The 13,240-nt window shown below is 41.9% G+C and overlaps 1 protein-coding gene across 2 annotated transcripts in view; it reads left to right on the top strand.

The window, feature by feature from the left end:
* LY75 (lymphocyte antigen 75) overlaps positions 1 to 13,240 on the top strand; it is a 1,208,875-nt gene that overhangs the window by 1,182,819 nt on the left and 12,816 nt on the right. For both annotated transcript variants that reach the window (XM_053698349.1, XM_053698347.1), the window contains 2 exons: positions 4,828 to 4,989; positions 5,180 to 5,302. In XM_053698349.1, the coding sequence (XP_053554324.1) occupies positions 4,828 to 4,989; positions 5,180 to 5,302 (285 nt within the window). The remainder of the gene's footprint in view (positions 1 to 4,827; positions 4,990 to 5,179; positions 5,303 to 13,240) is intronic.

The following is a 13,240-nucleotide window of genomic DNA, read 5'->3' as shown; positions in this document are numbered from 1 at the left end:
CTTAGCTTTAGGGGTTAATCCATTTATTATAGTAGCGATGAGCTCCGGTCGTCAGATTAGGGGTTAATAATTGAAGTTAGGTGTCGGCGATGTTAGGGAGGGCAGATTAGGGGTTAATACTATTTATGATAGGGTTAGTGAGGCGGATTAGGGGTTAATAACTTTATTATAGTAGCGCTCAGGTCCGCTCGGCAGATTAGGGGTTAATAAGTGTAGGCAGGTGTCGGCGACGTTGTGGGGGGCAGGTTAGGGGTTAATAAATATAATATAGGGGTCGGCGGTGTTAGGGGCAGCAGATTAGGGGTACATAGGGATAATGTAAGTTGCGGCGGTTTACGGAGCGGAAGATTAGGGGTTAATAATATAATGCAGGGGTCAGCGATAGCGGGGGAGGCAGATTAGGGGTTAATAAGTGTAAGGTTAGGGGTGTTTAGACTCGGGGTACATGTTAGGGTGTTAGGTGCAGACATAGGAAGTGTTTCCCCATAGTAAACAATGGGGCTGCGTTAGGAGCTGAACGCGGCTTTTTTGCAGGTGTTAGGTTTTTTTTCAGCTCAAACAGCCCCATTGTTTCCTATGGGGGAATCGTGCACGAGCACGTTTTGAGGCTGGCCGCGTCCGTAAGCAACTCTGGTATCGAGAGTTGCATTTGCGGTAAAAATGCTCTACGCTCCTTTTTTGGAGCCTAACGCAGCATTTTTTTGAACTCTCGATACCAGAGTTAATTTTATGGTGCGGCCAGAAAAAAGCCCGCGTAGCGTTAACAGCCCATCTACCGCCAAACTCCAAATCTAGGCCTTAGTATGTAGATAAGCTTGATTCTATGCCCACTTGATGTTCTGGTGAGGCAAGATTATAGAGTTTAGAGTAATAGTCTTTAAATTGTTTCATGATTGAAGGGGGGTAGTAAGTGTTTTTTGTTTATTGGGAGTGTGTAATTCATGCACGAAGGATTTTAATTTTTTTGCTTTTAAATATCTGGCCATCATTTTCCCTGCTTTATTACCCTCAAATAGTCTTTGCTTGTACATTTGTGTTATCATCTGTTGTTCTTGGGATAGTAATTCTTTTAATTTGGATCTACTGGCCTGCAAGTTTTTAAGTATATCAGAGTCAGGGATTCTTTTTATGTTGGAATTCTAGATTTGAAAGCTGTTTAGTAAGGTCTAGATATCTTTGTCTTGATAATTTTTGTTTTTGGGGTTTATATTTAATAAATTCTCCCCTCATATAGCATTTGTGCGTTTCCCACAGGGTAACATCACTGACATCTGGGGTACAGTTAATTTCAAAAAATTCTGTGAGTGTTTTGGTCAATTTTTTTCTCAACTCCTCAGATTCTAACAAAGAATCATTGAGTCTCCATTGAAATTCGGAGGTCATAGTATTTGGCCAATTTAGTTGTAATAGTATCGCAGAGTGATCCGACCATGATGTTGGTTTTATCAGTGAATTTGTTAAATATGTTAATCCTAATTGATTAGTAAAAAAAAAATAGTCTAGTCAACTGTATGTTTTTAAGGGGGCTGTGAAATACGTGTAATCCCGTTTATCTTTGTTAAAATAACGCCACGTATTATAGAGGTTGTGGTCTCGTAACATTTTCCAAATATAGTGTGCTGTTTTTTGGGATACCAGTGTGTTAGGGTTAGAACTATCCATTATTGGTTGCAGTGGGAAGTTATTCTCCACCTAGGATTAAAATTCCCTTGGAGAAATCCAGAATCTTTTAAAATAGCATCCGGAAAAAGGGTACATGTTTGATGTTGGGTGCATATATGTTTATAAGTGTTAATGGCGTCCCGTATAAAAGACCAAAAATACCCAAATATCTTCCATCCCTATCTTTAGAAGTTTGAATATGTTGGAACGCTATATTTTTATTTATTAGTATACTAACTCCTCTCTTCTTCTGCGAAAATGAACTATGATAGTGTTGTGTGTAGTGCGGGCCTAAATATCTGGGTTTATTGCTTTTCTGAAAGTGTGTTTCCTGTAGGAAGAGGATATCGGCTTCTCGCTTAAACAGATCTAGTAATGCCATGGAGTGCTTTTGGGGAGAGTTAAAACCCTTGACATTTTGAGAAATAAGGCATAGGTGTCAAAGTTTTTTCCCTGCTTTGTTTGCCATGTGCTGCTGGTAGCCATTTTACTCACCTCTTACTGAATCTGGTGCAGAGTGTCTGATGCTGCTTATTTCCTTCACGCCCTCTTATGGCCGGACTGGTATACATCATCCGTGTGAGACAGGTTGCAGTCTCAGTATTGTGATGTCATCACTTATTATTTAAAGGGTCTCTGTTCAGTATGCTTTGCCCTTGCATTGTCTCAGACCTGTTTGTGAGTTCCTGTTTTCCAGTTCCTGTGTATTATCTGGATGTCTGACGTCCCTCCTGATCTCTGGCTTGTTCCTGACTCTGCTGTTCTCCTTGTTCCTGATTCCGGCTCGTCTGACTACTCGCTTTGGCTCCTGACACGGTTTGTCTGACTATTCGCTTTGGATCCTGACTCGGCTTGTCTGACTACCAGCTCTGGCTTAGACTCCTGGCTTGATGTTTGACTTGTGGACTTTTTATTATTTTTTGTTATTAATAAAGGTGTGATTATTTTTGCACTTCTCGTCTCAGTCTGATTCCTGGCACCCTGACAGTAGGTTATGTGCCATAATGATTTTTCTGTATGTGTTGCGGGCTTAGGTTTATATCTATGTGCTCTGACCCATTGAATATTAGCCGCATTAGTGTCGTCCAATAGATGTGTGAAGAGAGCAGATAGATATATATGATCCTTTGGCAGCACGGATTCCGGTACCCCACGCAGTCTAGTATTTTTTTCTTCTTCCCCTGTTTTCAATGTCCTCTAGCTTATCTTCCAAAGAAGTTATCAACTCCATCTGTAGATCAATTGTTCCCTGCATATGTGTTAGGTCTTCACGCATTATGTCCCCTTGATCTTCCAGGGCTTCCACTCTAAACCCTAGAGCGTGCATGTCTTGCTTTAGATCTTGCAGTTCTTCTCTTATGCAGGTTCTAACGATTTTAGCAAGATTCTGCGTAGATGCTAAAGATGACATGATAGAATATGTGTGGGGATTTGTGTCTGATCTGCAATAGTCGTCTCATCCATGCTTTGGGGGGAATCTATCATTGTAGGTGGAGTGCTAGTTATGTCAGAGTGTTTCTGTTTTCTTTGCTCTGCAGCACTGAAAAAGGAGCTTACTATATTCCTTTTAGTAGCTAGGGTGTCTATGCCTTTTGTGTTTCTAATGTTTTTTTCCTTGCAGCCATCTCTGATCGTTTTGACTTAAGATTCAACAGATAATAGAAAGTTCAAGCTTTTATGATGAACTTTTTCATCATGTTTGTCTTTTTTACTCACTGATATTCTGAGGCTTAATGTTTAATGTGGAAAAGCCTGTCTGCCCTCTGGTGAGGGGAATATAGGTTGCCCAGGTAGGGAACAATCACTATATAAGCCACTAAGTATATCCCCCCCCCTCCTGCTGTTCTAGGTTCCTGGGAGCTGCTCTCAGCAGAACGTTCTATTCGTGTCTGGAAGCTATCGTGGGTGCGTATGTCATCACTGCCGTGATCAGTTGCGGTACTTCATATGGCCATATTTGTAGCAGGCAACGTGACACTCGTGGAATTTTCCCCTGCAGAGGGATAGCTGTGTTTGGTGGCGGTAAGGAGTATGTGCTTACCCTTAGGGCATCAGATCTGTCTGTCCTGCCGCCTGTTGCTCCTTGCTCATGCTTTTGTGACCAAGTCCGTCTGACTGTGTGTGCCTGGCCTTGCAAGATGGCTGCCGTTCTATGCGAGTCTGATGCGCAGCTTGATGTGCTGTCAGGCTATTGCGGCGCAGAGCCGATCTCTAGGAGCACTGAGGTGTTCGGGTGGTTTACATCAAGGTGGATAGCATGTTTTCCTCAGTTAGACGCTTCTGGTCTCCATTTCCCCCCCCCCCTTCCCCGCCAGAATATTTTCTTTTATAATTCAGATACAGGATAGGATACAATTTTTAAAAAAAAAACTTTCCAAAGTACTTAATCAAATTTACTTTGTTCTCTTGGTATTTATTTTCATTTTAACAGTTATACATTTGCAAGAGCACCAGAAGGCATCATCGTTTTCTGTCATGTTGTGCGTGAAAATCCCAGTAGATCAGCAGTTCTTTAAATACTCAGACCAGCCCGTCTGGCACCAACAACTATGCCACGCTCAAAGCCCCTTTAATCCACTTTCTTCCCAATTCTAATGCTCGGTTTGAACTTCAGCAAGTCGTCTTCACTGCATCTAGATGCCTAAATGCTTTGAGTTGCTGCCATGTGATTGGCTGATTAGCAATTTGTGTTACCAAGCAATTGAACTGGTGTACCTAATAAAGTGGCCGGAGAGTGTATATGTGTATGATAGAATATGATGTATACAAAATAACAATATATGATATTCTTAATTAAAGAAACTAATTACCATCTGAAGCTGAAGGTTTAAATACATGTTTAAGCACACGTAACACGTATGCACTGAGACTCTGGATTATTCCCTTTAAAATTATGTTTGTAAATGAAAACTTTTTTAATGTTATTATTATTAAAGAAACGTGTGGTTTGATTAATTCATATGATAATATTACTCTTGGTAGAAATAAAGAAATATAACTTTGTTAGTGATATATCCTAGCAAACATGGTGAGTAGGAGAATTTAGACACGGATGAAATTTAAATAAACAAAAAATACATTCCCTGCTCTGTAGTAGTCATAACTTTTCTCTGAACTGTCAAACTAAAATAAAATGTTAATCGTCTATTGCATCTTTCTGTACAGATCAAGAAGAACAAAGTAAGATCACTGACACTGTTTGTCCCAGTACTCTTGGAGAAGGAAAATGGATCCGGCATAAGGATTATTGCTATGGATTTGATTTGAGAATTTATAATTTTTCTTTATTCAGTAGTGATGAGGCCAAAACATTTTGCCAAACATTAGGTATGTGCTAGTCGATGAGTAAAACTGAATTCTCAATTTATTCTAGTGCTGTTCAGTTTCTTTCATTCCAAACTAAACAAACTTCAGTTTCTTTCATTCCAAACTGAACAAACTGTCTCTTTCCTTTTCATGTGACAGATTTTAAGAGGTACTGAATGAAAACCAGACTTTTTTTATTTATAAATTATAGATCCCAAAGCTGTTTTACTAACTATAAATGATGAAGACGAAAATCAGTTTATCAACAGGCATCTAGCAGCTGATCCCTTCATCACTGATCGAGTTTGGCTTGGCTTGAGCATCAAATCTGCTGGTAAGTAGTACAGTTGTGCTTTATTTATAGCAATAATAATAGCATGTATTGGAATATGGATGATGGTCGCTAAATTCCGCTGTGCACCACACGTGTTTTATGCCCAGCAGTGAAGGGATTAATTAGGGAGTGTATAGGGTTAATTTTAGCTTTAGTGTAGTAGATAACCCCAAGTATTGATCTAGGCCCATTTTGGTATTTTTCATGCTACAATTTCACCGCCAAATGCGATCAAATACATTTTTTTTCACTTTTTCACAAACTTTAGGTTTCTCACTGAAATTTAAAAAGTAAAAGCAGAAAGAGAGCGCTCTTTCTGCTTTTACTTTTTAGATCCACTGATGCACCATCGGCCTCAAGAGAAGCAGCCCCACCACTCCGTTAAAATCAAGAACTTTATGCTTTAAAACATCACAAACTGTTTTTGTTTCTACTCAGAGCACAATAACAATCCTTTAGAGTTATTAACATTGTTTTCATTATTATTGCTTTGGTTTATTACTTTTAACACATTACCAGCAATATCATTTTATTCATATGAATCTCACACTTTTTTGGGGGATTAACCCTATATCATTACTGTGCAACACACTTTTCTCTTAAAATTAATTTTTTAACACTTGATTAATCTATTTTTACACACCGACATCTTTTCTCTTCGTCCCAACACACAATCTTAGAAATACTTTTTACAACGTATTCTATATTTCACAGAACTTTTTTTTTTTTGACATCCTCTTTTTTTACCTTTACCACGTCAGGCGCACCTTATTTCTCCAACATAGGTGTGTCCGGTCCACGGCGTCATCCTTACTTGTGGGATATTCTCTTCCCCAACAGGAAATGGCAAAGAGCCCAGCAAAGCTGGTCACATGATCCCTCCTAGGCTCCGCCTACCCCAGTCATTCTCTTTGCCGTTGTACAGGCAACATCTCCACGGAGATGGCTTAGAGTTTTTTAGTGTTTAACTGTAGTTTTTATTATTCAATCAAGAGTTTGTTATTTTAAAATAGTGCTGGTATGTACTATTTACTCAGAAACAGAAAAGAGATGAAGATTTCTGTTTGTATGAGGAAAATGATTTTAGCACCGTAACTAAAATCCATGGCTGTTCCACACAGGACTGTTGAGAGCAATTAACTTCAGTTGGGGGAACAGTATGCAGTCTCTTACTGCTTGAGGTATGACACATTCTAACAAGACGATGTAATGCTGGAAGCTGTCATTTTCCCTATGGGATCCGGTAAGCCATGTTTATTAAGATAGTAAATAAGGGCTTCACAAGGGCTTATTAAGACTGTAGACTTTTTCCTCAAGTGAGGGGAGTAAGCATGGTACTGCATCATCCCCTCCTTCGTCTACACCAGTCTTGCCCATACAGGAGGCCCCTAGTACATCTAGTGCGCCAATACTCCTTACTATGCAACATTTTACGGCTGTAATGGATAATTCTATCAAAAACATTTTAGCCAATATGCCCACTTATCAGCGAAAGCGCGACTGCTCTGTTTTAGAAAATTCTGTAGAGCATGAGAACGCTGATGATATGGTTTCTGAAGGGCCCCTACACCAGTCTGAGGGGGCCAGGGAGGTTTTGTCTGAGGGAGAAATTTCAGATTCAGGAAACATTTCTCAACAAGCTGAACCTGATGTGATTACTTTTAAATTTAAGTTGGAACATCTCCGCGCTCTGCTTAAGGAGGTGTTATCCAATTTGGATGATTGTGATTATCTGGTCATTCCAGAACCACTATGTAAAATGGAAAGTTCTTAGAGGCCCCGGGGCCCCCCGAAGCTTTTCCTATATCCAAGCGGGTGGCGTACATTGTTAGTAAAGAATGGGACAGGCCCGGTATACCTTTAGTACCTCCCCCCATATTTATAAAATTGTTTTCCTATAGTCGACCCCAGAAAGGACTGATGGCAGACAGTCCCCAAGGTCGAGGGGGCGGTTTCTACTCTACACAAGCGCGCCACTATACCCATAGAAGATAGTTGTGCTTTCCAAGATCCTATGGATAAAAAATTAGAAGGTCTGCTAAAGATGTTTGTTCAGCAAGGTTCCCTTCTACAACCAATTGCATGCATTGTCCCTGTCACTGCAGCCGCGTGTTTCTAGTTTGATGAGCTAGGAAAGGCGATTATTAGTAATTCTTCTTCTTATGAGGAGATTATGGACAGAATTCGTGCTCTTAAATTGGCTAATTCTTTCACCCTAGACGCCACCTTGCAATTGGCTAGGTTAGCGGCGAAAAAATTCTGGGTTTGCTATTGTGGCGCAGAGCGCTTTGGTTAAAATCTTGGGCAGCGGATGCGTCTTCCAAGAACAAATTGCTTGACATTCCTTTCAAGGGGAAAACACTCTTTGGCCCTGACTTGAAAGAGATTATCTCTGATATCACTGGGGGCAAGGGCCACGCCCTTCCTCAGGATAGGTCTTTTCAAGACCAAAAATAAACCTAAGTTTCGTCCCTTTCGCAGAAACGGATCAGCCCCAAGGGCTACGTCCTCTAAGCAGGAAGGTAATACTTCTCAAGCCAATCCAGCCTGGAGACCTATGCAAGGCTGGAACAAAGGAAAGCAGGCCAGGAAACCTGCCACTGCTACCAAGACAGCATGAAATGCGGGCCCCCGATCCGGGACCGGATCTGGTGGGGGGGCAGACTCTCTCTCTTCGCTCAGGCTTGGGCAAGAGATGTTCTGGATCCTTGGGCGCTAGAAATAGTCTCCCAAGGTTATTCTCTGGAGTTCAAGGGGCTTCCTCCAAGGGGGAGGTTCCACAGGTCTCAGTTGTCTTCAGACCACATAAGAAGACAGGCATTCTTACATTGGGTAGAAGACCTGCTAAAAATGGGAGTGATTCATCCTGTTCCATTAGGAGAACAAGGGATGGGGTTCTACTCCAATCTGTTCATAGTTCCCAAAAAAGAGGGAACGTTCAGACCAATCTTAGATCTCAAGATCTTGAACAAGTTCTCAAGGTTCCATCGTTCAAGATGGAAACCATTCGAACACTTCTTCCTTCCATCCAGGAAGGTCAATTCATGACCAAGGTGAATTTCAAGGATGCGTATCTACATATCCTATCCACAAGGAACATCATCGGTTCCTAAGGTTTGCATTCCTGGACAAGCATTTCCAGTTCGTGGCGTTTTCTTTCGGATTAGCCACTGCTCCTAGGATTTTCTCATAGGTACTAGGGTCCCTTCTGGCGGTGCTAAGACCAAAGGGCATTGCTGTAGTACCTTACTTGGACGACATTCTGATTCGAGCGTCGTCCCTTCCTCAAGTAAAGGCTCACACGGACATTGTCCTGGCCTTTCTCAGATCTCACGGATGGAAAGTGAACGTGGAAAAGAGTTCTCTATCTCCGTCAACGAGGGTTCCCTTCTTGGGAACTATAATAGTCTCCTTAGAAATGAGGATTTTTCTGACAGAAGCCAGAAAAACAAAACTTCTAGACTCTTGTCGGATACTTCATTCCGTTCCTCTTCCTTCCATAGCGCAGTGCATGGAAGTGATAGGTTTGATGGTAGCGGCAATGGACATAGTTCCTTTTGTGCGCATTCATCTAAGACCATTACAACTGTTCATGCTCAGTCAGTGGAATGGGGACTATTCAGACTTGTCTCCAAAGATACAAGTAAATCAGAGGACCAGAGACTCATTCCGTTGGGGGCTGTCCCTGGACAACCTGTCACAAGGGATGACCTTCCGCAGACCAGAGTGGGTCATTGTCACGACCGACGCCAGTCTGATGGGCTGGGGCGCGGTCTGGGGATCCCTGAAAGCTCAGGGTCTTTGGTCTCGGGTAGAATCTCTTCTACCGATAAATATTCTGGAACTGAGAGCGATATTCAATGCTCTCAAAGCTTGGCCTCAGCTAGCGAGGGCCAAGTTCATACATCAACCATCAGGGGGGAACAAGGAGTTCCCTAGCGATGGAAGAAGTGACCAAAATCATTCTATGGGCGGAGTCTCACTCCTGCCACCTGTCTGCTATCCACATCCCAGGAGTGGAAAATTGGGAAGCGGATTTTCTGAGTCGTCAGACATTGCATCCGGGGGAGTGGGAACTCCATCCGGAAATCTTTGCCCAAGTCACTCAACCGTGGGGCATTCCAGACATGGATCTGATGGCCTCTCGTCAGAACTTCAGAGTTCCTTACTACGGGTACAGATCCAGGGATCCCAAGGCGGCTCTAGTGGATGCACTGGTAGCACCTTGGACCTTCAAACTAGCTTATGTGTTCCCGCCGTTTCCTCTCATCCCCAGGCTGGTAGCCAGGATCAATCAGGAGAGGGCGTCGGTGATTTTGATAGCTCCTGCGTGGCCACGCAGGACTTGGTATGCAGATCTGGTGAATATGTCATCGGCTCCACCATGGAAGCTACCTTTGAGAGACCTTCTTGTTCTAGGTCCGTTCGACCCACTCCAGCTGACTGCTTGGAGATTGAACGCTTGATCTTATCAAAGCGAGGGTTCTCAGATTCTGTTATTAATACTCTTGTTCAGGCCTGAAAGCCTGTAACCAGAAAAATTACCACATAATTTGGTATATCTGTTGGTGTGAATCTGCAGGATTCCCTTGGGACAAGGTTAAGATTCCTAAGAGTCTATCCTTCCTTCGAGAAGGATTGGAAAAAGGATTATCTGCAAGTTCCTTGATGGGACAGATTTCTGCCTTGTCGGTGTTACTTCACAAAAAGCTGGCAGCTGTGCCAGATGTTCTAGCCTTTGTTCAGGCTCTGGTTAGAATCAAGCCTGTTTACAAAATTTTGACTCCTCCTTGGAGTCTCAACCTAGTTCTTTCAGTTCTTCAGGGGGTTCCGTTTGAACCCTTACATTCCGTTGATATTAAGTTATTATCTTGGAAGGTTTTGTTTTTGGTTGCAATTTCTTCTGCTAGAAGAGTTTCAGAATTATCTGCTCTGCAGTGTTCTTCTCCTTATCTGGTGTTCCATGCAGATAAGGTGGTTTTGCGTACTAAACCTGGTTTTCGTCCAAAAGTTGTTTCTAACAAAAACATTAACCAGGAGATAGTTGTGCCTTCTTTGTGTCCTAATCCAGTTTCAAAGAAGGAACGTTTGTTGCACAACTTGGATGTAGTTCGTGCTCTCAAATTTTACTTAGCAGCTACTAAGGATTTCAGACAAACTTTGTCTTTGTTTGTTGTTTATTCTGGTAAACGGAGAGGTCAAAAAGCAACTTCTACCTCTCTCTCCTTCTGGATTAAAAGCATTATCCGATTGGCTTATGAGACTGCCGGACGGCAGCCTCCTGAAAGAATCACAGCTCACTCCACTAGGGCTGTGGCTTCCACATGGGCCTTCAAGAACGAGGCTTCTGTTGATCAGATATGTAAGGCAGCGACTTGGTCTTCACTGCACACTTTTTCTAAATTTTACAAATTTGATACTTTTGCTTCTTCTGAGGCTATTTTTGGGAGAAAGGTTTTGCAAGCCGTGGTGCCTTCCATTTAGGTGACCTGATTTGCTCCCTCCCTTCATCCGTGTCCTAAAGCTTTGGTATTGGTTCCCACAAGTAAGGATGACGCCGTGGACCGGACACACCTATGTTGGAGAAAACAGAATTTATGTTTACCTGATAAATTACTTTATCCAACGGTGTGTCCGGTCCACGGCCCGCCCTGGTTTTTTTAATCAGGTCTGATAATTTATTTTCTTTAACTACAGTCACCACGGTAACATATGGTTTCTCCTATGCAAATATTCCTCCTTAACGTCGGTCGAATGACTGGGGTAGGCGGAGCCTAGGAGGGATCATGTGACCAGCTTTGCTGGGCTCTTTGCCATTTCCTGTTGGGGAAGAGAATATCCCACAAGTAAGGATGACGCCGTGGACCGGACACACCGTTGGAGAAAGTAATTTATCAGGTAAACATAAATTCTGTTTCTTATGCTTTTTGTATAATTTTCTCAGTTCTCACTGAAATTATTTACAAACAGCTTGTGCAAGTATGGCACAAATGGTTGTAAATGCTTCTCTGGGATCCCCTTTCTTCAGAAATTTCAGACATATATGACTTTGGCATTGTTTTTTGGTAATTAGACAGTAGCATAGCACCACACTTGTATTATGCCCAGCAGTGAAGGGGTTAATTAGGGAGCTTGTAGGGTTAATTTTAGCTTTAGTTTAGAGAGCAGCCTCCCACCTGACACACCTTACCCCCTGATCTCTCCCAAACAGCTATCTTCCCTCCCCCACCCAACAATTGTCCCCGCCACATTAAGTACTGGCAGAAAGTCTGCCAGTACTAAAATAAAAGGCTTTTTTTTAAAAAAAAAAAATATTTATTTAGCTGTGATGGACCCCCCTTAGCCCCCAACCTCCCTGATCCCCCCCAAACAGCTCTCTAACCCTCCCCCTGCTACCTATTTGCCGCCATCTTGGGTACTGGCAGCTGTTTTTTTTTATTGTTTTTATAAAATTACTATTTTACTGTAGTGTAGCTGCCCCCCTCAATACCCCCTCCTCCCTTTCCCTTTGTGTATTTCAAGCTAGAGCTCTAATAAGAGCATATATTTATACTCTAGATCAGAGCTTTCCAAACTTGTTATGTTGGTGACACACTTTTTAGACCTACATCATTTTGCGACACAGTAATTCAGTTGTACTAGCAAACAGGAGGTTAAACTAACTTGTTTTAAGAGATACGGACACATACATAAATTATATAATAACTAAATGTATTTACAAGTAACAGTAAGTGTGTGCAAGAATTAATAACACCAATAGCTACTTACTATTTTAATGGGATGTATAAGGTTGATGGGATGAACACAATTTCTGAATATTTGGTGGAATATTAGATAATGACACTCACATTTTATCATCAAGCATTTTTAAGCTTCCACTTCCTATCCATATATCAAGAGCAGGAGCAGCAATGCACTACTGGAAGCTAGTTGCAAAAAAACCCCCACTGACTTCAGCTCAGCATTTAAGGTGCTGCCCTCATAGCTCGGTGAGTCCGATTGACTACTGCCCACGCTGCAAACACATTGCTGTCCCACTCACTGACTACACATGCAGTCACAAGCCAATTAAGGAGACTGCATGTGCAGTCAGGAGACCATGTGCCGTCAATGGGAATAGTTTCAGTTCCCACTGAGCTGTGCCAATAGGTTAAGATGATCTGTGTCCCCCTAGGTATCTATCACGTGTCAACCATGTGATATGCGTAGCAGGCAGAAAGTCACAAACCAAAAACAAAAATTCAAAAAAAAATTGTGCTGAAGCAGGGACACACCTACACACTGCTGCCGACACACTAGTGTGTCCCGACACACAGTTTGAAAAGCACTGCTCTAGATGTTCCACATATAAGAATATTTAACAATCAATAAACAAAACAAATATAACCAATAAACTGATTCACTGTACGCCTTCCCCTAATTATTTACCTCTTAATACCTGTATGTTCATAAAGTGTCCACTGAGCTCACCTTTACAGCTTGCCCATTTATGCCCACATGAGATCCACCATCCTCACATCATGAATATGTAAACATGTCCTATATACGCTTTTCATGTAAAATCCAATAGAACCAAACTTTATTAAAATTACGGAATATATTCCTAATATTTCCAAGTACTTCCATCCATTCAGGAACTCCCTTTTCTTTTACAAAGATATGACAAGTCCACGGATTTCATCCTTACTTGTGGGATATTAACCTCCTGCTAACAGGAAGTGTCAAAGAGCACCACAGCAGAGCTGTATATATAGCCCCTCCCTTCCCCTCCACCCTCAGTCATTCTCTTTGCCTGTGTTATACTAGGAAGAGGTAAAGTGAGGTGCTAGTTTTATTTTCTTCAATCAAGAAGTTTTTTATTTTAAATGGTACCGGTGAGTACTATTTTCCTCAGGGGGTTATGGAAGAAGATTTCTGCCCTGAGGTTGATGATCTTAG

The sequence above is a fragment of the Bombina bombina genome, chromosome 1 (assembly GCF_027579735.1).
Source record: "Bombina bombina isolate aBomBom1 chromosome 1, aBomBom1.pri, whole genome shotgun sequence".
NCBI classification, from domain to species: domain Eukaryota; kingdom Metazoa; phylum Chordata; class Amphibia; order Anura; family Bombinatoridae; genus Bombina; species Bombina bombina.
The sequence above is the reverse complement of the archived record's forward strand: the minus strand, read 5'-3'. Positions and strand labels throughout refer to the sequence as shown.